Here is a 25,048-nt window from a genome sequence, read left to right as displayed (position 1 = left end):
AATAACAGTTACTCTGCCCACTCCAGTTGTAGACTACTGAACAATTCACACAATTTCCCTAGAAATTGTAGCTTTTCTAGTTATTTATATTATATATATATATATATATATATGTCAGCACAGGCCGTCCCCCTGCAGGTAGACACTCGGACACCATTTGTGACCATGTGACCGCTCTGTTGTGCGCTCACATGGCCCCCAGAGTCCTAATTTGCCGCGGGGAGACTGCCTGGACTGCCGGCAGTCTCCCCGCACCGGGAGCATCGTCGATCGCCGCCGGGGGAACGACGGCAATTGGTTAAGTACATAATACCGTTGTGATGGTTCAGGACTGTCAGCGGTCCTCAGAGGTAAAATACCGATGACGGTCCTGAACCATCTGCGGAATATATCTCCAAGCCTAAATAATTTCTACCAAGAAAGCTGGCAAATATGCTGGTTTAATTTAATTTAAATTAATTCATTTTGACTAAGAGCAGAAATATACCTGGATAAGGCTGATCAGCTTCCTAACCTTTGAAATCTTAATTAGTTGAGGAAAAATATGGTTCGACATTCCATTTCTGCAGGTGGAATAAATGAACAATATATTTACTGGTAATTTGCCTACATTAGCATATCAAGTTATTATCTAGAGATATTGACTTATCTGAATTTAGGGATAGTTCATCTTTAAAAAGTTAATCATCTGCAGTGTAAAAATCTGGTTAGAATAGAAAAATGAACTTATCGATGTGAGAAATGTAGCCAGTAGTGAGTGAGTTAACTCAGTGTGATTCAAACTGACAGCAAAAGTTATGGCTGTAAGCTGTGCTGCTGTGAGATACCATGATGTGTTCGGTGTTAAGGAATGTCTAGCAAAGCTGACGTTTTCTGTAGCAAATCTTGCGGAAAATTGTATTTATATGGATATAACTGTTGCTATTGAGCTATCTTTAATTGTTTCACAGCTGCTGCCATATTGTATACTTATGTTATACCTAAATATTCACTGATTATTGTTACGCATGTTACATATTATTTTTATTATTATTATTATTATTATTATTATTATTATTATTATTATTATTATTATAATTTGTATTATTATTTGTCATAATACATTTTTATTTGTATAATCATTTGTGATTAATGTGTGAAATACTAATTTTCTAATAAAATGTACTCCAGGGTCTACAAGAGTTAAAATAGTGGGTAACTCTTAGCTTGAAATCAATCAAGGGGAACAGTGCCAATATACCAATTTTTTATATTATTATTATTACATTCATTTTACTTTTTTATTTAATAAAAATATTATTTTAATATGTATCACCCTATAAATATCCTCACACACCTAAGGAGGTGTGTACATTTTCTCCTATTTAAACCTGCTCATACAGTATTCTGTGCTCCCTGCTACACTCAGTCGCTGCATTGTACCTGTCCTGATTATAGGGTATCTGGCCTTTGTCTTCTCTTCAGTTTATGAGCCGGTGCTGTCTGACCTGACCCATTGCCTGTCTGACTACGCTTCTCCCGTACTCTTATCTGTACCTTGCTGCGGGCACTCTCAGCCAATTACTCCATTTTGGGCTCTATCTACTAAACCGTGATTCTTGACACTTGTACATGCACAGGGTACAAAACAGCCCTACTGAGATGTCACTAACAGGTGTTCACATGTGCCCAAGCTTCAAACTCTGAAAATTCTACAGAACGAGTGTATCCCTGGACACCATATATGGCAGTTTGAGCATTATTTTATTATGTCAGGTTACTTGGGAATGACTTACACTAAAAATTTAAGTAATTAAGGAGGGCCACACACTTTTAAATAGGTAAAAGGAAGGGAAAATCTATGTAAAGTGCCCACTACACAACGCAAGGACTATATGCATAACAGCTTTTCATGTAACATAGTATTTATTAATTATTAAAGAAACCACATAAACAAGAAACTGCATCTCCCTGGTCAAATCTAAAATCCTTTAAAATATTTCTTGTCTGGCAGGGATGCATGTTTAAGGATTGCCGATTGTCAACTCATCACATTGTAAACCAAACCATTTTGCTTTGCAAATATATGTTACTGTCAAAAAGATGTGTAATTTTTAAATTTTCAGTGACATATCATGAAGACAAAGAAATATTTGACAGGCAAGATCAATCATTGCACATCCATAATTCAGGTTTATGTAAAACATACTAGGTCTAATATCTCATCCTGAGAGATGAACTGTGGCTAACAGGCATGTTCAATATTGGATGCCTATGATTCTTACATAAAGTCTGATTATCTTTGCAGAAATAATGGTTGGATACCACAATCGTTTTTCAAACCTGTACTGTGGACTATATATCTTAATGTTAATATGTTTCTGGTGTACAGATCTCAAACATGTCTATCAAAGCTGCAGACACATTTGTTTGCCCACATGGCTTTCTGTGCGAGGGAGCTGTGAGGAGCAGGAACACTGAGCTCCCTCGCTGCATCCACCGTCCCCTCCTCCCCAGCCAGGTAAGTTTTAGCAGAGTAAGCACCTGCAATATGGGGAAAGCAGGTGCCTACTCTGCTATAACACCAGCATGTACTCGCGGCTTGCCGGGCCGCAAAGATGGTTCTTGTGGGCCGCATGCAGCCCGCGGGCCGCAAGTTTGACATGCTTGTATGTAGAGGGTAGGACAAACAATTTCCAATATAAACCCTGAAACTGAAGGTAAACAGAAAAGTATCCGATTATCTGCTAGTGTTAGCTAAGCCACACCCCTGCTGCTTCGAGGCAGCCCCTTAAACTAAAGATTTCAGAGTCTATCAGGTATCGCAGTCATATCACGTCAACTATCAGAGTAAAAATAAAAACAAAGTATATGCATCAGCAGCTCTTGGGTGCTCTTATTCATCGCTATATAACTGAGTGGGATACCATAGAAACACAGTTTCTAGCATTTTAATATATAATCTTTCCACTCCTTAGGTGGGTTATACCACTACTATTCTCGATAGTTTGTGGGCACATGAGAATTAGACTAATTATGTCATCCCCTTTTCTGGGTATTTACACGCAGTTTATGCTCCTTAAAGGAAACCATAGAAACGGGCTGTTTGATTCTCGGAATTCACACTGCAGCCGCGCATGCGCACTGAGATGAATTACGTCTCCCCTCCTCTCTGGAGTTAACTCCGCCCACACTTATACAATAACCCCCGCGATTGGCCTATTCCCGCTACAGGTGTGTTTATACACCTTCCAAACGCTGATTTCCTGTGGATGCCTTTTTAGCTTATGAGAAAGGCGGTGTCACCGCCAAAAGGCGCGTCAAGCTGACGATGCATATACTTTGTTTTTATTTTCACTCTGATAGTTGACGGTGATATGACTGCGATACCGGATGTCAGGAGTCCTGCAAAGAGCAGTTTAAAAAAAAAAAAAAACTTATGTATTTCACTGTGTATTCCTTAAAAAAAACAAAATACAAAATAGTGTAAAACTTAATACTCACAGTGTTAAATAGTATCTTTAATGACACACTCACATTTTTCAGAGCTAAAAAACCTAGACCTTGTAGACTTTTTGTTTCCTTTGTGTAACCACTCCCCTCTTTAATGAAGTTTTACTCAGAAGTGTCTTTCTTTTTCCAAATGGTAACTGAGTGCTCTCAGGAGAAAGAAGTAAATATAGTACAATACTGTTTTTCAATTTATATCACATTCACACAGAATTATTATACATATTATACACACAAAGCTTAAGCCTATTACCTGGCTCAGTATATGCTTTTTGTATGGTTCAGGATCATACCACCTTCTTTGATACACAGGAAACTGATGGCAGATAATTAAAGTAAAGTAAAGAATATACTTCATTTAAATATATATAAAAAATCAAATAAAACAAATATATAAGATACCAAAACGTATTTCCAAATCCTTTTCAGCTGGATTATTGGGCATTCCTTCTGAGTCCACCCTTGGGAAAGTGTCTGACCTATTTAAACAGGCCAATCAGCCCTCCAGGAGTGTGTTTCCCACACTCTGTCCATCTATAGTTATTTGTTTATTTATTTTTAATTCTATTTAACCTGTATGCCTGTTTTAACCCCACTTTTTTATGATCTGTTTTTGATTTTCAATATCCCTTTTTTAATCATATAGTTGTTACTTATGCCTTCTTTAGGCTTACCCAATATGTTGGTCAGGGCAAAGGCCAGGCAGCCATTTTAGCTATCTCAATGCCATCCATTAATCACAGGTGTGGCTGCAATCACAGATATCTGTATAGTCAGTGTTCCATACAGATCATAACTTATGAATAAAAAGCTATATTTTAATCCAGTGCTCTCTGTGCTTTTTTATATATTCAGCATGAAATTCTATAAGAATTGTGGAAATACAGTAATTCAGGGTTGCTGCTTCAAAATGTACTCTTTGCAAAGATTGCCTTGGGTTATGTAGGTGACGCAGAAGAGGAATTTCACATTATACATACATACACACACACATATATATGGAATTATGAGTAAAACATTGACGATATTACGATATATTCTTTACCTGACTTCAGAGTCATGTCCATGTATACATTGTAAATGTCAAGCATAAACATATCTAAGAAAATATAAACATCTCCATTTAAGCAAAGCATTTTCTTTATCAAAAGCAGAGGTTTTCATATTGCTTGATTTACCCCATGTCTATGCTTGTAAAATGGTAAAACCTGTTTACATTTACAATGGAAACTGATACATGAACTATTTGATTTGAAATAAGAAATCTATTCTCTGCGTTATTAGAATGTACAAGAATTTGGGCAAGATCCTATCAATGTAATATTTGTCTGTGCGTGTGTGCGTCCTCTTGCAGACATATTTTTTTCAGTTTCTCTGCACAGTAGTCTAAGAGAGATATTGTTGTTTTAGCCTCGATTTATGTGCTATTGATATCATGTTTTTTTGAACAAATGCTCTGCCAATATTTTGTAAAGAGATACAATTATAAGATAAGCAGAGAGGAAACAGTTTGATATATGAAAAACGAGATATATTTGTAGAAATTGTAAAATAATGTATAAAAGAAGAAATGAAGATGTGAGGAGTGTTATGCTAGCATGGATACAGTCAGAAACAATGACAAATATACTATCCTATAGAATGTAAGCTCGTTTGAGCAGGGTCCTCTTCACCATATTGTTCCTGAAAGTTTATTTGTAATTGTCCTATTTATAGTTAAATCCCCCTCTCATAATATTGTAAAGCGCTACGGAATCTGTTGGCGCTATATAAATGGCAATAATAAATAAATAAATAAATGGGATTGAACAAACAGAGAATAGAGTGTTGATGAGCTTAGCTTAGTATCCAATGTAAAAAATAAGGTCCTAAGAATTTGAACTTCTAGAAAATTAGAGATAATGGTTTTGAAATTAAAGGAAAAAAAATGTATTCCTAATGCTATAGTGCAACACTCCAATTTTAATTCAGAGCAAACTAATTGTAATTATAAAGAATAAAAAAAAGCTGTTTTTATACTTCCTTTTTTTCTTGCGCCAAGGCTAACCCCATGCAGCACCTGCTCTGCCTCCACTGATGTTGTCATCTCTTTGTCTATTCAATTGCTTCTCATAGAGCAGTGTGGGTGGTGTCCAAGTGTTCCAGTGGGGACTGGGATGGCCAGGTGCAGATCAAGAGCAGGAGCTGTGATAGCTGTTGTGGCCTGCTCTACTCCAGTGCAGATTCCTGTTCACCAGTGCTGGGAGGTGATCTGAGCTAATTTCCTCTAGGTGCTGCAATGGTTATATTGAGGATTGTCCTTCACCACTTGCAATCCCTGTTCAAATTGCAACAGATATCTGAAGACCTACTGGGACTCCTGATAGGCCAAAGCTTGTTTGTCTCTGGCAGCCTTGAGTGCCTTGCAAAGTTCCAAAATTGCCATGCACGGCACAAATGCCATAGGTTGCTGACTCCTGGTCTTGAACATGATGTGTACAAAGTGGAGTTGCACTCTTTAATAATTTCCACCCGTAGTGCCTCCAGACCTGGTTAGACCATTCCTAACGTACCAATAATTATGAAAAAAGTTGGACAGGGCACATACAGGAGGTGTTAAGGCATGATTACAGAACATGATGTGAAAGAAAAGATGTAGTAAGCAGGGATTTATTTTTTCATTTCAGCAGTTATATATTTGGAAAGTGTAGGAATATTCTGGAGATAAATAAGTTATCTAACAGGAAAAAGAAAAGATTGTACTGTTGCTTAAAAAAGGAGCAAGAGCGATTTTGGTAAATTATGAAATATAGGCCATTAAGGACGTAATATTTTTCAATACATTTAAAATGATATATATTTTTTAAATGTTTTAATATTTTTTTTATATATAGCTTTTAAAAAAAATACATATTAGACATATGCATTTGTAATCAGAAGAATGAAAAAAGATGAGTTGAAATGTTTTCTGGCCATTTAGTCAGAATCCAAATGTGAATGCATCATTGACTGAAATTCTCCATTCCAATTAAATACCCCACCTAGCCCCTCACCATAATAATAGTGGTGGTGTGGGGCAATCAAACTAATATCTGTAGAGAAACAAAATCATACTTACCATTAGATGTCTTCTTTCTTGTAACTCTTCTTTGCTTCAGCTCCCCAAAAAGGCTAAAATAAAATCCAAAAAGAAAGGGGAATAAAAACTCTGGGGGAAAAAAACCCATAATAAAATCAATTAGGGAACAGTCCCACTGCCTTTCTAATAACTGGGTGGTAATGGGATGTAATTTCAAAAGTTTTAAAATGTATTTAAAAATATAAAATCATGAAAAAATCTTATTAAAAATGATTAATTAGATCAAGTTTGATGCTGACAGTAGACATAAAACAGCCCGATCCTTAACACCAAAGAGTGAAAATATAAGCACGGATAGAAACCGATACTGCTGGTCTTTAGAATAGCCATGTTAAAATAAATATATCCCAAGAAGTGGAAGTTCTGGATGCCTGCAAGCAAGTTCCAACCCAATCCCCTACTTTTAGAGCAGTATTAATTCTGTGAAATTACATCAGTTAGAGACACACACACATAATTGCACATTCAAGTTGTCTTATAAATAAAGGAATTCTCCCTTTCTTGGATTTTGTTTGTGTGAATACATAGTTTGGAAGAGGTAACTTATGCAACTGCAAGACTCAGGATGGTTTAAGAAGCATTAACATATTGATTTCAAGTCTTGGATAGTAAGTGAGTTGAAGACAACAGCTTCTCATCCTCTGTAATCTCGGTGTACGAGATGCTGCTCTCTCCTGATGCTCTTCCTACCTCTACCAGCGCTCATTCAGTGTTCCTTTCTCTGGCTCTGCCTCTTCTCCCCAATCCCTCTCTGTTAGTGTTCCCCAGGGTTCTGTCTTTGGTCTCCTATTGTTCTCAATCTACACTGCCTCCCTTGGTAAACTTATCAGCTCCTTCAGCTTCCAGTATAATTTCAATGCGGATGATACGCAAATTTATCTGTCCTCCCCTGATTTCTCACCACCCCTCTTGACTCATGTTTCTGACAGCCTCCCTGCTATTTCCAACTGGATGGCTGCTTATTTCCTTAAACTGAACCTGTCCAAAACAGAACTTCTGGTCTTTCCTCCCTCAAGTGTTGCTACTCCCTTGTCTGTGTAACACCAAGTCAATGGCGCTACCATCCGCTCTACCACTAAGGCTTGCTACCTAGGTGTTCTCTTTGACTCTGACCTCTCCTTCACCCCTTATGTACAATCAATTGCCAAATCCTGCCACTTCCATTTCAAAAACGTTGTGCGCATCCGACCCTATTTAACACCTGATACGGCAAAGGTGCCTGTCCATGCTGCTGTCCTCTCTCACCTTGACTACTGTAATCCGCTTCTCAGTGGTCTTACGTGTTCCCAACTTGCCTCATTACAGTCTATAATGAATGCGGCGGTGAGGCTCGTCTTCCTGTCCGCCCACACCTCGCCATTGTCAGTCCCTACATTGGCTCCCAGTAAGATAAAGGACTCAATTTAAGATCCTGATACTTGCTTACAAATCTCTACAAAATGCTGCTCCGACCTACTTATCCTCACTAATACACAAATATGTCCCATCTAAGCCCCTACGCTCTGCCAGAAACCTAAGTCTAACCTCTGTTATTACTCCTATCTCTGATGCTCACCTTAAAGACTTCTCTAGGGCTGCACCGATCCTATGGAATGCCCTCCCCCTCTCTGTTAGACTTTCACCCAATCTCCACTGCTTAAAAAAAATCTTTGAAAACGTACTAGAAATAATCAATATTTCATAAACCTGTATCCACCCCGATGTTGTATAGAATTATATTTTATTTTCTAAGGATAAGGTTTTAAATTCTTTATTCTTTTACTAAACTACCTGGTGCATTTATCTAATTAGCATATTTTTAGACACTAGGTCATTTCTATAGATAAGGTATTGTGCATATGTATATATATATGTTTTAACCCTATTTTTTTTTTATCAATGTGTATCACTTAGCTTATTTATGTATTTTTTATTATAACCAGTGTTATCTAGAGTGTTTTTTTTTTTAGAATATTCTCGATTTGTAGAACATAATCAGATTATTTTATGTTTGTAACATACACCTAAATAATTTTTGATGTTCAAGTATATTTATTTATGTACAAAAATAAAAGGGTTCTTTTTACTAAATAAACACAAATTTATTGGAGTGTTGTGATTTAGAAGGGGTACAATCCACCTTTGAATTGACTATCAAATAATAAGTTATAACATTTATTTTACTACTGTTTAAATTTTGTTTAAACAGAATGTCATCTATGCTTTTTATATACATTTGTTTAGATTAACAATATTCATTGAATGTACCCTGCATTGACTATAATGAAATGTTTGTAATCAAGATGTTTTAGACATGAAAAGCTCTGCCACAGAGGGAATCCTGTGTCTTTAAGAGAAAATGCTCTCTGCTACATCTGACAGGGTATATAAATCACAAGAGGAGGCAAACTCATTATCTTGAAAAAGCCTGCTGAGTACGGGCGGAACGCGTGGATGAGCTAGAAGCCTTTCATCTTATCTTTCCAGGCAGACTCCTTTGGCGATAACGTGCTCTGTCATACCTCCGTTTGAACCAGCAGCATTGCGGCTAGATCCATGGATAGTCTCTGAACTTCTACTGCACCGACGGAGTGCTAATACTTTTAGCACACTGCTTATCTGCCATATATTCTGGACGTCTTGATGGAAAGTAGCATTTGAACACCATGTTTTTACTGTGTATGAGTTGTGTATGAGGATTTGGAGTTTCGTTTTTACATGACATTAATAAACGGTGTTGCACCTTCTTTGCTTTGTTTGTATCTTTGAAGATACGTTACTGTGATCACTGCTGTTGAATACAAACTTTACACAGAATACTCCTAATTTCCTGAACCACCGCTGTGGAGGTGGAAATCATACATATTTATCTCAATACCTAGCTTCCCCACAAATACTTATTTGGGGCTACTGCACAGCGCTGACATTCATCTACTTTTGGACATTCTATTATATATATATATATTGTTCTATTATATATATATTGTTCTATTATATATATATATATATATATATATATATATATATATATACATACTTTTTAAATTTTATGGTGTGAAGAATAGAATCATTCTTCATGTCTAGTCTTTTAGGATCAGTTGTCTAATGGTTCAGCACTAAATGTTCAGATAATTTCAATGAATGCATTTGAATTGGAGAGACTCCAAGTCGGTCAGCGTAGAGATCTAGCTAACTATAAATCCTGATTTTTCTAAATATATAAATTTAAATTTTATGGTGTGAAGAATAGAATCATTCTTCATGTCTAGTCTTTTAGGATCAGATGTCTAATGGTTCAGCACTAAATGTTCAGATAATTTCAATGAATGCATTTGAATTGGAGAGACTCCAAGTCGGTCAGCGTAGAGATCTAGCTAACTATAAATCCTGATTTTTCTAAATATATAAATTTAAATTTTATGGTGTGAAGAATAGAATCATTCTTCATGTCTAGTCTTTTAGGATCAGTTGTCTAATGGTTCAGCACTAAATGTTCAGATAATTTCAATGAATGCATTTGAATTGGAGAGACTCCAAGTCGGTCAGCGTAGAGATCTAGTTAACTATAAATCCTGATTTTTCTAAATATATGTTGTTGTGATATGATACAAACATGTTTTTTTTAATGTAAATTTAAACTTAGATACAGCCCATCATTTCTATAAACATTTGTGTGACTATACATATCAATTCATCATTTATGTAACAAACTGGTATCATATCTCATGTAACTTGCGAAATGAATCTAAATAAAATACACACTGGGGTTTCATCCACGTCTCAGGAAAATATAGTTTCTATTTGCTGACAGATTATAGAAACAGGGATTACACTCTAGTTCATTCCCAATAAATTTGTAATTTAAACTTATATTTTAGGGTCTACTTTTAATACTGTCCCAAGCTTAGCAATATGGCCAACTGTTTTTGATAATAAAGGTGTTCCCTTAGGTATTAGCTAGTCCCACTTGGGTGTCTTCTAGCAGATATCATGGCTAAAATTGATAGGTGTCCAGGACAAAGTGTGCCCAAACTTAAAGAATGACAACAGAATGATGGAATGGATAGTAGCCAGCACTTAAAAAGCTAATCCATAGAGGATTATATGATGACCGAATACTCAAGAAGTTCTTCGAAAAGTAATTCACTACATGTAATGATGTCTACTTCCTCTTAGTTGTCTGGAACTTTTCCCAAAATTGTGTATGAAAACTCAAGAGACTCTAACAGCTGAACTGATTAGGTGATATTTAAATTCTGTCTTTTGCTGAACTTGTCAAGAAGATTTACAATTCAGTAAAGTTGATTTGCTTTCCAAAAAGACCCCATGTTTGTGAGGATATGTTTGGAATTTAAAGGAACGCTATAGGGTCAGGAACACAAACATGTATTCCTGACCCTACAGTGCTAAACCCACCATTTAGGTGGCTTGCCCCCTCCACCCCCCCCGCCCCCTTACCTCTTTAAAAGCATGAAAATCTCACCTTATTTCGAGCGTCGTTGAAGTCCGCTGGCACTGATCCTGCCCCCTTGGTGACATAATCAGAATTTTTTGCCAATCCAATGCTTTCCCATACACTGTAAAGGCAGTGTTTGTATGAAAATGCCTGCATATAATGATTATACTCACCAGAACAACTACATTAAGCTGTAGTTGTTCTGGTGACTATAGTGTCCCTTTAAGGGACTTAATCATGTCTCTAAAAAAAGAACCAATGTCTAGTTCCCCGAAGGGAAAATTGGACTTCAGACTTCAGATGCTGCACACGTAAGAATCAAATTGAATTGCTTATGTTGTGATAAATTCTTATGGAAACAAAGGTCTTGACCAGAAATATTCCCGTATTAAAGTCATACAAATTAACCAAATCATTAACCTTGCCTGGCAGCTTCTTAACTGCAATAGTTAAAAAATATGGACACAGTGTCAGGGACAATAAACATATTTTACTAGCGTTACAGACACTCACAGGGTGAGATAGAAAGAGAAATACTAATTAAAATAAATGCTTTAGTTTAATAGTTTCCATACCAGCATGGGTCGTGACGAGGATTACATTTAATCACATAACCATATGGCAGATTAGTTTGCAGATCCGATATCCCAAACATCTTCATTTCCACTGAATATGTGAAGGCCAAGTGACTTGAACTGAAAATGTTATAATTCCCAGTGATAAAGCACAAGGCCTGTTCATTACACTGATTTGCATTACTAGTCATCTAAACAATATGTCAATATGTTTTATACTCAACTGTATCAATATGCAAGATAGATTTGAATGGTTGGGAAACTTTTCTAAATGGTCTCAGTCTGGTTGTACTTGTCTCTTAGATTTTCAATTGTGAAATTTACAAAGAATTCATAGATTCGCCATGCATGAGAGAAAGAGAGAGATGGAGGTACGATTGCCTTGCATACCATACCAGAGACCATATGAATAATTTATACCTTAGGTCTCAATATACCGTTTCCAGACCCTAACTAACCTTACAGTTAACTTTTTATTAGGAAAGTCACCAAATCCTGGGTATACCTCTCTTTTTATAAAGTCCACATCAGAGCTATGATTGTACTTTGTTTAAAGTGGGTATCGGTGTTTGTCATCTTTGCTGGCTCCAACCAACTTCATTACTAAAGTTCTGGCATTCTGAAGTTGCAGGCCAGAACATCATTGTTCCTTTGGGATGATACTACAAAATAACCAGTTCCCGTGTATGTGTGATATCACTACCTCCACGGCGGAGGTCTGTCCACTAGGAGAGCTGTTCCTTAAACTCCCACCCACATTTCTTCATACACTAGCAAGAATACAATTGGTCGGATACATGCTCTCAATCCCCCCCCCCCCTCCAAAATGCCTTACTAAAGATTTAAAGGCGTTCAAAGTCTCTGCATCCAGGACTCAATGGTACCCAAGATTGTCTCGAAGCTCTACTCTCTACATAGCTGGGACCCTACAGTACCGGGTCTCTGCTGGCGGTGCAGAAAAGAGACTGGAACATTCCTGCATGTGTGGTGGGATTATGGATTTACGAGGATGACCAGGGGAGGAAATCAACATCGCTCCCTCCCCGTTTTTATCCCTCTCTCCGACCCCCACTCCATTATCAAACCACTTTTACTTTTTTTTGTTTTTCCCCTGTATCCCGCACTCACGAGGGGTGTGTGCATACATCTCTCCCTCATTTGCTTCTCTCGTTTGCCTGCCTCTCATACTGATAGACTACATAACAGATTATAGATGCTTCACTCCCCCTTCCATCACTATGGCCACAACTACGACAAAGTGTCTTCATAATGACACTACTGGAGACTACTGTGGATGACCTATGACTGATGTGGGCAGGGTGGGGAACCTGGATCTGATGTTAGTAAAGCTATGGAGGTGGCAGATTCTAATAAAAACCTATTTAAAACAGAACTTCATTGTTAAGGTTGGCAAGTGCACACAATGTAAAGAAGCAGCCTTCAAAGAGGGTTCATCCATACTGTAAATGCTAGGAAGCAATGTATTGTGTAGTGTGTGTGTGTGTGTGTGAGAGAGAGTATGTAGCTATATGTGTATATGGGACTGTGTAGCTTTGAGTGTGTATTTATGGCAGTATGTAGATATGTCTTTATATGAGAGTGAATAGCTGTGTGTGCATTAGTGTGTATGGGAGTGTGTTCCTGTGTATGTAATGCTGTGTGTAGATACCAGTGTGTTGGTGAGTGTAACTATGTGTGCATAAGGAAGTGCATAGCTGTGTGTGCATGAAAGTATGTAGCAGTGTTTATGTCTTTGTGTGACAGCTGTGTGCGGGTGGATGTGCACCTCTGAGTACAGGTCAGTAGCCCAATGGGGAAACAGCCAGCGTCCCCCATTTCTGGTATCTTTAAGACCCCTGTTTCCACAGTCTGAAAGAAACATCATGTACAGAACAAGGAAGAAATAGGAGAATATGATAATAGTTTTTCTTCAAGCAATGAATAAGCATAAATACGAAAAGAAAAGCATGTAACTATTTATATTAGCAGCAGGATTCAGAAAATAAACTGGTGTTATATATATTAGAAAAAGTCCCCAGGATTATTGTGAAATAGACCAGCACAGTGTGCCGTTGTTTTTTTAACTAGAGGAGTTAGAATAAAAGACTCAATGACATGTTTATGAACCACGACAAAGTATTCAATACTATTAAAAGACTGTAGCTTAAAGGTCAGAAAAGTCCTAGAAAAGTAATAGCTACTATTGTCCCTCAGGTCATGGCTATCTACATTAAATGCATCTCTAATTCAATTCAAGATAAAAATGTCTTTGGATAAAAAGCAACTTTAAATAAATATAACCATTTTATAGTGTACTGTTTCAATCTTCACAATAACTGTATCATTGAGCAAATGTAGAGATAGCAGTTATAGCGATTCAAATACTTGTATGTTCTTGGACTTCTTACTTATAATGATATTTAGAAGCAATTTACTTATTTTATTTAGCAATGACATTTAGCAGGACGTTTCCAAACTGTTATGCTCAGACTGGCCTGACAAGTTCTGATCCCTTAATGAAGATACAGAAAGTAACAGAAGGGCATATTACCAACCAAGGAGTAGATTAACTAAATGGAAAATAAATACATCTATTATAGATGTAAATAAATAATACCCAGGTTTAAGATCATGGACATAAGAATCCTAGGTAATCAATAAACATGCCAGTTCACGAAATAGGCAGCATATAGGAAGGGATCAGAATAACAGACTGAGCCAACACGAACACAGAACACAGAATAATCAAGGGAACTAGTCAGTAAACAGAGAATATACAGAATACCCCTATGAGGTTAGAACACAGAACGGGCACTCAGGTGAGGAACGGTTGGCTGTTAAAAGCCCTTCCCAAGTGCATTTAATTGATGCCTATAAAAGATCCATGAAAAATGACATCTGCGTTGAGCTCTGCACCTCTACACAAATGAATTTTATTTTTACATTGCAGTGTAAGACTATAGGGCCAGTGCACCCAAATCACTGGGTGAAGTTAGATGAAGTGGTCTGGATGTCTTTAGTGGTCCTTTAACATACTCTGAGTGTCAAATAATTATGAACAGGTCTCCCATCAACAAATGACATACTAATTGTGCTAGCGTGCCTCGATGACGCCGGTTGGCCAGAATAAATAACAAAGGCAAATTAAAAATGGTAAATGGTAAGTATCATAAAAAAAAAAAAAAAACTTTAAATGTATGGCAGATTATAATCTCCTTTGAAGAGAGCCGTCTTCACCTCTTTATTCTGCCAAATTTATCTTTTATGAGACTTACTATCTGAATTCCTCTTTTAGTATTATAATAAAAAAGCAGCAAATCAGCAAAGGTCAACAACCCTCCTGTAATCAGTGCACATCAGGTTGCTGCCATTGTTGCGTACAGATCACTTGCTTGGAATGCAGAGAAGATATTAAATTGTATTAAACCCTTAATATCCATTATTAAACAAAATTGCGTTCTAGGACCTGTGTTGTGTTTGTTTGGGAGGTCTGCTCCACTGCTGTGAACCCCCTGTCATCTTTCCTCACCTGGGATATCTCAGCGAAGAGCGTTTTATGGAGATTTCTGATGAGATTAGTGAGTATTTCCGTGGTGACCGGGTGAAAGGAGCCAGCGGTCGGCTGTGAAGGCTTATACCCTAGATTTTCAGGGCTATGTAAGGGGATGTCCTCTGAGCTGTCCATGAAGTTATCAGAGTCAGACGCCATGTTAGGTCTTGCCGTGCCATAGGTCCAGTTGGTTTTTCTCCCCATCAGTGTGGGTGCTTTTACCGACAGTCTGTCAGGTCGTGAGTGGCTTTGGTCAGTCGTCTTTATTGCCGTTTAGTGCTTCAAAGCCGGGAGAGCAGCAAGCATGCGACTGGTCCCGTTGGGCGCTAGCTCTGCCCCCCTTTTCTTAGTATTTGATATAAAGGTTAAAGGTTTCCCCTATTTAACACTGCTGCCCCATCAGTATTTTTTAAAATTATGTTATTTATTTTTTTCCCTCCACCTTCCTTCCACTTTGTAAGCCATAGGCAGATTGAAGTGGTGAGGATGGGGCATAGTTATCTGTTAGGAGGATATGTAAGTTGGGGAACAGTTATGGAGTAAAAACTAGGATTTTGAATCCAGGAATGTGAGTCAGTTCAAATATTGACTTATGTGAGTTTTGAGAGAAATGGGAGGCTAAACAGACGAGTCTAACTGTGGAGTTCATAATTTAATGTAGTGGGGGTCATCTGAGATTGATGGAGACCACTGTTGCAGTAGGCAACAGAGGAGGTAATGACAGCATATACAAGTATTATGGATGTATCTGGGGTTCGAAAGTGGTGAATGCAAAGTATGCATAATAAGCATTTTTGTGGAGATTGACTGGATGTAGAGAATGAAAGAGTCATTAGAAGAGGATACCTATGTGGCGAACCTGCAGGGTAGATTTAATGGTGACACTGTTGACCTAAAGGGATTGTGTTAGGGAAGGGAGGAAAGATAAGAAGTTTCAAGGTTGAACTTTCATCTCTGCGGAGATGAAAGAGAAGCAATGGATGACGAAATTAAGGAGGGATGGCGAGAGGTCAGGGAAAAAGTGGTCATTCTTGTGGTCATCAGTATAAAAGTGGTATTAATATACATATTCTATATATTGAACTTTTTCTGTGACTTTAATCTACGAAGAACAGATGGTAAAAACATTAACAACTACATTTAAACTGACAATTTATTTCAACCATATTTTCTATGTGACCTGAAAACCTAACCTTGCTATTTTTTTTACATTTATTTGTAGCAAAAACTATCAAGAACATATGTTAAAATAGAAAATTGATAAAATCGACCAAGAAATTGTTGCTTTTCTGATTCTAGTGTTTATATTATATAACATGTAGTAAAGTTTCTTACTGTAAAACATACTTCCTTTTATATGTAGACCTCCTTTGACTTGCTCGATAGCATGGGGAACTGGAGGGAGATGGAGCCAAGACCTCATCTAAAAAGAAAATTGAGAAACTTATAAAAAAGAAATCAAAAACTTCACAAACAGAGCAAAAAGATCAAATGGAAGTTTTGACATGCAGCTGAGGAGTATAAGGGCACAGCAGGCTTAAACACATCCGTAAAAGGATTTTTTTTATTTTCATACTAGCCTCTGATTAGTAGAGTTGAAAGGGTGAATTACTCCAATCAATTGAAGACTCTGGTAAGTGTTGTAGTAGTTTTAACACAGAACAGGTGAACAGAAACTATTTTGTATTTGACATCACTGAGCTGAAACAGATCAATCTGTCATACCAAGAAATGAGTCAGATCAAATTGTATATTTTGGAATCAGCAGGAAATAGAACAATTAGTGACCTTGGTCACATACTACCTCCAATGGTTTATAAACTCTTTTATTTCTTGGATATTAGAACATTCTGTGATTCAGAGTCACATGAAACTTTATTTTTTTTTTAAACAATATATTTATTTATAGTTACTATCACTGCAGTTTTTAGTTAGATTTTTTAAATATTAAAAATGAATTTACAAAAATAAACCATTTTTATTTACTTTTTCACTCGCATCATTTAGAAAAAAATATATAAAAAATACTTTTTTTATGTCTAGTATATGTTTTTTTTTACGTCAGACCTTTTTTTCTTTTGTTCAAAAATAATATATTGACATCAAGCATGGGATTAAATGTTGTTCCAATGCAACCAATTATTCACTTTTAAACATACACATTTTACACAAGTAAATGATAGACCTATTTATATTGCAATACTCCAAGAATGAAAAACTTTAGTTTACGTTTTATCTACCATTTTCTGAGAAAAAAAAATTAGTTCAATGGACACATTTTCAAATTTCAATACACCAACATTTACAAAATGAGGTATCACACAGATTGATAGTTAAAAGATACATCTATTATCATAAAACTATTTATAAATTCATTCAATGTTATAGGAACAGTTATCGTTGTAGGAATGATAACATCTATGTCAGTAACTGTGATGCATTATGCCATCAGATAACATTTATCTTGACTCAATTATCCTTCTCAAAGTAAAAGGGTCACCAGCTCCCATACAACACTTTATCACTAAGCAAGTATTGTACTTGGTGTAGGAATGTTTAAGTGAGACAACCAAAAGACAAACAGAATTTAGATTTCACATTAGTGAGATTCAGCTTTAACTATCACATTGCCAATTTAAATAATTAAGTTTGACTTATTTGGTGTATTGGTTTTGTTTATCTTTATATATATACCTTCTTTTTTTTTATCATTTGTATACTTAAAAGATCCATGCCTCACCATTCTTTAAGATCAATGCTCTGTGAGGTTCCTTTGTGATCTTCTTACCAATTCCATTTGAGAACCTTTTGTACTCCAATTTAGAGATCTCACTATGAAAATAGGAATCAGTCCTACACACAAATGCATTATGCCCATCAATAAAAGTATTTTGGACTGATCAATGGGATGGGTAGATCAAGGTTGCCTATCTTGTGTGCTATGCTATGTATGGAGTGGGCAGAACTACATTACACCTTCCTGGCCTTGTGAACCTGTTAAACCCAGAGTTTTCAGAGAAACCTGGCATACTTCCAAATATGATCAAAGGTAACTGTGCCAACTGACTTTGCAATCAAATGCAAAGTCAAGGTCAGCTACTACCTCATTATGCATAGGTGCCTGTATCCACATTGTAGTTATTTTCTATATTTGGACCTTCCATAGTTGTGGTCAATTGCTTACTGACAATATTTGCAGATTTTTGTGAAATATATCTTGTTACTTTTAAAACTATGACAAGTTGGTTCAATACCACCAATTTCCCTCTTTGTGTACTCCATTGTTTCTTGCTTAAAGTGTGCAAAATGAAATGTCGTTTATGCATTCTGTATGTTGAAATAGAAATGTGCAGTTATTTTAACATAAATATTCTAGGGAGCACCATAAAATCTAACGATTAACGTTCTGGCTTCTGCAACAAGTGAAGATCTTCTCTCTTTTGCCTCCTGGCTTTACTTTCATGTTTACCAGTGTTCTGTCCAATCAAACGGTTTTAGGATTAATTGTGGGTGACTAGCTGTAAAGTCTACAGCAAATGGGCTGCATGTGCACTTTCACAAATGGTGAGTTAAGTAACAAGTCAGTTTACTTACTCATACACACCTTCCTGCCCTCCTCTGGACTGGTGGGGGTGATCCCAGTCCTCACCCCGAGGCCCTGGCGAAAATATGGCGACTGAAGCTGTGGGGCCTAACAGCCAGGCCCAAGATGGCGGATGCCATGTGCACAGAAGACATGGGGAGAAACAACTCACTCCCAGCGCTCTCAGCCGACACTGTAACCCCTGCCTTCAGACCCTGCCCAGGGAAGCGAGACAAGCACTCCGCATCACGGCTGCAACACCAGGGAAGCCGGCGAACAGGCTCAGAGTGCGGCAGGGCTGGACTGGACTGTGTTTTGCTGCCTGCTCTAGTGGACACTCACCCACTGCCACATGAAACGGACAGAGCAAGCACTGGACAGCAACAGAACTCCCCCTGTCTTGGAGGCTCAGCAACACCACAACGACGGCTCCCCACAGAGGCAGCACCGGTAGCTTTTAACGGCCATGGTGAAAACAGCATCAAAGCGACATCACAAGACCCAGTCTGAATATCAAATATGACCAAACTACACTAGCCTGTTTGTAAAACTACTGCTATCTAGATGCATCAAGCGACCTTTCATACCTAGCAAGTATTCTGAGCATAAACTTAACCTTGATAAAGAAATTAGATGTGTATGTTTAGCTTAAGCAAATATGCAAATCTTCTCTAAATCACTTTCTTGCCTCCCTCATGTCTCAAACTTGTTTAAAAAAAAAAAAAAAAAAATAGTGCAGCATCTCTTGACTATCCGTACTAACTGTTTATGCTGATCCCATGTGTTGTATAAGTCAGTGTTTATGCCTGTAATTTGCTCTGCACTCAAAAATAAAGAATTAAAAAAAAAAAAAAAATTATCAAAGTTTGGCTATTTTTGATCAGCTTGTATGTGGGTATTGCTTGGGTGTGAATCTAAAATTGGGTACCAATCAATGGCAAGGACATTTAAAAGGACTCAGGTAGGTGTCCTTACTAAATAGATTCCTTCAGAGTACTGCTGTTCTCAGTGCAATGGAGACATCATTCACATTACAGTGCGGGTAATGCTTGGATATGTATTACTAATGCTAAGAAGTTGCTTCTGGTGCTCAGAGTAAAATCTAATCTAATCTATCTGTACAGATAGATAACAAATACAATTATCTCTAGTTCTAATGCAATGCAAATAATTAAATAAAAATTATTGAATGCTTCAGGCTTTATATAGTAAAAAAGCAAACAAACACTAATTTCTATTTTTTAAAAGAGCAAATCAACATTATAATCCTCTTGCCTCAAACACACTCCGGAAGCTAATCGAACAGCTTGTTTTTAATAGACAAGAAATTAAAAATGGATAGATAAATGTAAAACGCAGCATGTTTCTGTATGAAATATAAAAGTGGAGTAATTTGACGCTGAGAAAATATATGCCCTGCTGGTTTCATCATTCTACACCTGTGAATATATTCTAAATATTAATCCCACTGTACATTTATTACAGAGATTTTGTATTTGTGTAATGCTCTGATGAAAAGGACCTGTTTTCATATCTCGTATTGGTCATCTCTTTCAGACTGGATTTTTTCGCCTTTCCCATGGAGACTATTTTATTGAGCCTTTTCCAAATTCTTCACAAGCAGCAGGAAAGAGTCATAAACATGTCATATACAATAGAGAAATACACAATGCACACAGAAATCGCAGAGACCTTCCTTTGACTGAACGACGATCGTGTGGAGTAAATGGTAGGGACAATATTTGCTTTATATATGTGCTCTATCATAAGACATTTAGGTGAATTTTGAGCAGTGTTATTAGGGCTTATTGATGTTCTTTGAAGTTAACTCTATTTAAACAATAATTTTTTTTTTACACTAACTATACTCTTATAAGGTAATAACCAGAGCCGGATTATGGTTGCCCCGGACCCTAGGTAGGGTACTATCTTGGAGCCCCCTCCCAGACCCCTGTGTGTGTGTGTTGAGTGTTGTGACGGAGTATTGAGTGTGTTGAGAAGGGTGAGGCTGAGTGTGTCTGTGTGGTGACTGAATTGTGTATGTGCATCTGAGTGAAGAGTGTGTATGTATGTCCATTCCACCCCACTTTATTACCTTCTCTGATGGCCCAGTAGTACCCTGCTGGTGCTATGAGTTATCCAAAGGTGCCAGGGGGACCACACGGTTGCTTGTAAGGCAGTCTGTTCCTAATATCAGTACAGACCATGCTCGCTCAACCACGCTCCCTCAACAAAGACAAGCAGGGACATCTTTTTATCTATGTGCCAGTTCAAGGTGACCCCAAGTGGAGCCTGAGCTCCAGGTTAGGAAGGGAGCAAGAATACACCTGGTAAATGTATGTTATGAATAATTGTTTTATTGGTACCATGCCAGATAACTAAATGAGAATAAATCAATAAAAAATTGTATCAGTGTTACCTTTATTGGTTAACAAAAGTGGGATATTTTGCAAACTTTCACAACACTAAGGTCCTTTAAAGTAAATTAAGTTAGATTACAAACAAAAGAAGGAAGGTATGTAGAAGAGGATAAAGATTTAGTCTCAATGAATATTTTTTTTTCAAATTTGACTTTTATTGAAAGTTTTTCTTTTTTTTTTCGATAGGTGAGGGGTAAGGGATACAGAAAAGAAAAAGGGAACAAGGGAACAAAAAGGGTGGATCACGGATCCGCAAAATTTTATACAAATGTACATTTCACAGAATACACATTGCAAACATTGTACATTGCACAAGATGTGCCACAAATTATATTAGCAACCCAGGGGTAGTACAACATAGTGTACTATGTGGAGACTTCTACAATGTAGCTCGTCTAATGGCAGGCCCCATCTCTATCGCCTATTTATTCTGTATGTATGATGTTCCAATGCTGCCAGCTATAATGAGCATTTTTCATTTGTTTGGGTGTGTGTGCTGACATCAGTTCGTATTTTAGAAACATTTGAATACTTCGATGCAACAAAGGTAAGGGTGGGCATGTGTTTTGTTTCCAGTGAGTGGCAATGAGGTGACGCGCAGCCATTATCATTATTGCGAGCAGTTGTTTATCAGGCTGGGATATATCTTCAGGCATAACTAGAAAGAGGCATACCTTCGGCGTTAATTTTAGTGTATGGGAATGAACCTTGCTCCATAGTTCTTTAACCTCTTCCCAAAGGGGGACAATAAGAGTACACTCCCACCAAATGTGGGACATAGTGCCTATGTCATGGGCGCATCTCCAACACTGATTCGAGGAGCCCGGGTAAATTCTATTAAGCCTATCTGGCGTTAGGTACCACCTAAATAGTAACTTCTTATGGGCTTCTATATGGGAGTAGCAAGAAGTTATTCCTTTTAACGCCAGTAATGATTTTAACCATTGGTCATCAGTAAAATGTAATTGCAATTCTTTTTCCCATTGGGACTTGAATTTAAAGTCCGGGGCAGGGAGTTGTTCATATAATGCTGAATAACCTATAGATAAAGTTTTGTTTTTTATTGGTGTTTTGTGGCATCTTTCGTACAATATGAGTAGATGTTTACTGGGGGTTTGCTCTCTTTCTACAGTCTTAATTACCTTGTCTTCTATTATGCTTTTCAATTGTAGATAGGGGAATATATAAGAGTGGGGTAGTTTGTAGTTGGATTGTAATTCCGGGAATGGTATGATGTTGTCTTGTCTGCATAGGTCATTAATACGGAGGATTCCCAAATCTCTCCATTTTTTTTAGTGATAGCCAGGGTGAAATCGTGTTGAGCGATGTTAGTGGGGCCCAAGGTAAGAATTTGTGTTCGGTCTTGCTATTCCGGTGCAGGTAATCCCATGCTTGGACCGAAAATTTCGATAGTGGTAATAGGGAGCGTGCATTGTCTCTGAGACGTTTTGGTGTCCACATATGATCTGTCACTGAGCCTTTCGGGTTATACTCATTTTCTAAGTCTACCCATTGTATCATAAGTTTTGGGGCAGCGAGTTTAACTGCTGTCTCCAGTATAGCTGCCCTCTGGTAGTGGAGAATATTGGGGACTCCAAGTCCTCCTTCTTTTACTGGGGTCTGTAACAGGGAGAGTGGTAACCTTGTTTTTTTCTGCTCCCATATATACATTGTGATTGTGCGTTGTATATGTTTGGTTAGAGTAGGTGACAGTGGGATCGGCAACATCCGAAACACATATAACAGCTTCGGGAGTACCACCATATTAACTGCGTTGATTCTGCCTAACCATGAAAGCATAACTCCTTTCCACTTATGAAGTTGTTGCTTACACATTAGCGGCAGGGGAGATAGATTATGTGTGATTATGCTCCTAAGAGTGGATGCTATCTTAATACCTAGGTATGTAATGTGTGTGTGCCTCCAGTCAAAGGAAAATCTTTCTTTTAGTGCTTGTGTGTGATGTAAGTCGTAATGGTAGTGCTTGTGTTTTAGTCCGGTTCAGCCTATAGTATGAGATTGCACTATATTCGTCTAAAGTGCGCATGAGGTGGGGGAGCGATTGTGTCGGGTTGGATAGAGAGATCAGAACATCGTCTGCAAACATGGATAATTTGTATTCTTTGTTAGATATATGTATCCCTGTAATTTCTTTGCTGTTTCGTATTTTGTATGCTAAAGGTTCCAATGATAACACAAACAATAGGGGCGATAAGGGGCATCCTTGGCGGGTGCCATTCGTTATCGGGAAGGGCGTTGACAAGAAACCCGCATTTGACACTCTAGCTGTGGGGTTGGTATATAAAGTTAAGACTCCTTGTATAAAAGCAGTAGGGAATCCAAATTTTTCTAGGACTTGTGTCATGTAACACCAGTTTAGTCTGTCGAAGGCCTTCTCCGTGTCCAGCGCTAAGAGAAGGCCCTCCATGTTCTTTGATTCCATATGAGAGAGAACATTCAGGATTTTTCTCGTATTGTCCGAACCTTGCCTATTTTTGACAAATCCTGATTGGTCGTTATGTACGATACGTGTTAATATGTGTTTCATTCTTTCAGCTAGGATTTTAGCATAGATTTTCGTGTCACAATTTAGAAGCGATATGGGTCTAAAGTTTTGACATAGTGTGGGTGATTTGCCCGGTTTTGGCAACGTGGATACATGGGCTTGTAACATCTCGGGTGGCATATTGCCTGTGAGAAAACAATGGTTCAGGAGCATTGCAAGGGAGGGGATGAGATTCCTGGAGAAAGTTTGGTAACATATGTTAGGCAGGCCGTCTGGACCTGGCGATTTATGTGTTGGCAATTGGTTGATCACTTTTAACAATTCTGTTTCGGTGATCGGTTGTATAAGAAGATCGATTTCTGTCTGTGTTAACGTAGGGACGTCAACCGAGGATAAGAATTCTTGTATTTGAGTCACAGATGGGGTATGTGTGTTCGTGTCATCCCGAAGATTATATAGTGTTTTATAATATTGTGCAAATTCTTCCACAATATTTTGGGGATTAGTCACTTTGCATTTATTTGAGGATAGTAGCCAGGCTACTCGAGAGTTGGCCATGCGTGCCTTTAGCTTGGATGCCAATACAGAACCAGATTTGTTCCCATGGGCAAAAAATTTGTATTTACATCGCTGCAGTATATAATTGGTTTTGTTTAAGTCTATTTCATGTAGTTTATGTTGGAGTTTCCTCAGTTCACTATATTGTATCAATGTAGGGCTCGTCTTGTTGGCATGCGTGAGGGTTACTATGTCTTTGATAAGGTTATTATACGTCTCTTCTCTTTTCTTTTTTGCGCGACTGGCATGTTTAATAAATAACCCTCTTACCACTGCCTTATGAGCTTGCCAAATTATATCTATGGAGGAGTGTTGAGTAGTGTTTAGTTCGAAATAGGAATCAAGATCGTCTTTGATTTGGATCAGTATCTGGGGATCTTTCAGGAGCGTTTCATTGAGACGCCATGTACCTCGTCCTATATTGGAACATTTCTCTTGTATTGATATAGTAATAGGAGCATGGTCGGACCATGTTATAATACCGATGTGTGCTGTTTATATGTTCGGTGTTGTGGACGTATGAATCAGGAATCGATCGATACGAGAGTATGAATTGTGTGCTTGGGAGTGGAACGTGTAGTCTTTATCTGATGGATGCAAGACCCTCCATATGTCCAACAGTCCCGCTGTGTGTATTGCTGATCTAAGTTGTGCCGCTATGTTAGAGCGTTTTTGAGCTGATGCCTTTGTGACAGAGTTCTCGGAGGTTGTATCTAATCCACTGTCTAGGACAAAATTCGTATCCCCTCCCATGATGAGCGTCCCAAACGAGTGGGATTGAGCTAACAAAATTATTTTGTTTGCATAAGCCACT

General features: G+C 37.7%; 1 protein-coding gene across 1 annotated transcript in view; it reads left to right on the top strand.

The window, feature by feature from the left end:
- The window catches only part of ADAMTS12 (ADAM metallopeptidase with thrombospondin type 1 motif 12), a 544,067-nt gene that overhangs the window by 153,319 nt on the left and 365,700 nt on the right, over positions 1–25,048 (top strand). The window contains exon 3 of the mRNA XM_063453964.1: positions 20,308–20,479. Within this exon, the coding sequence (XP_063310034.1) occupies positions 20,308–20,479 (172 nt within the window). The remainder of the gene's footprint in view (positions 1–20,307; positions 20,480–25,048) is intronic.

The sequence above is a fragment of the Pelobates fuscus genome, chromosome 5 (assembly GCF_036172605.1).
Source record: "Pelobates fuscus isolate aPelFus1 chromosome 5, aPelFus1.pri, whole genome shotgun sequence".
NCBI classification, from domain to species: Eukaryota; Metazoa; Chordata; class Amphibia; order Anura; family Pelobatidae; genus Pelobates; species Pelobates fuscus.
Note: the sequence above shows the minus strand (reverse complement) of the source record. Positions and strands in the feature narration are given on the sequence as shown.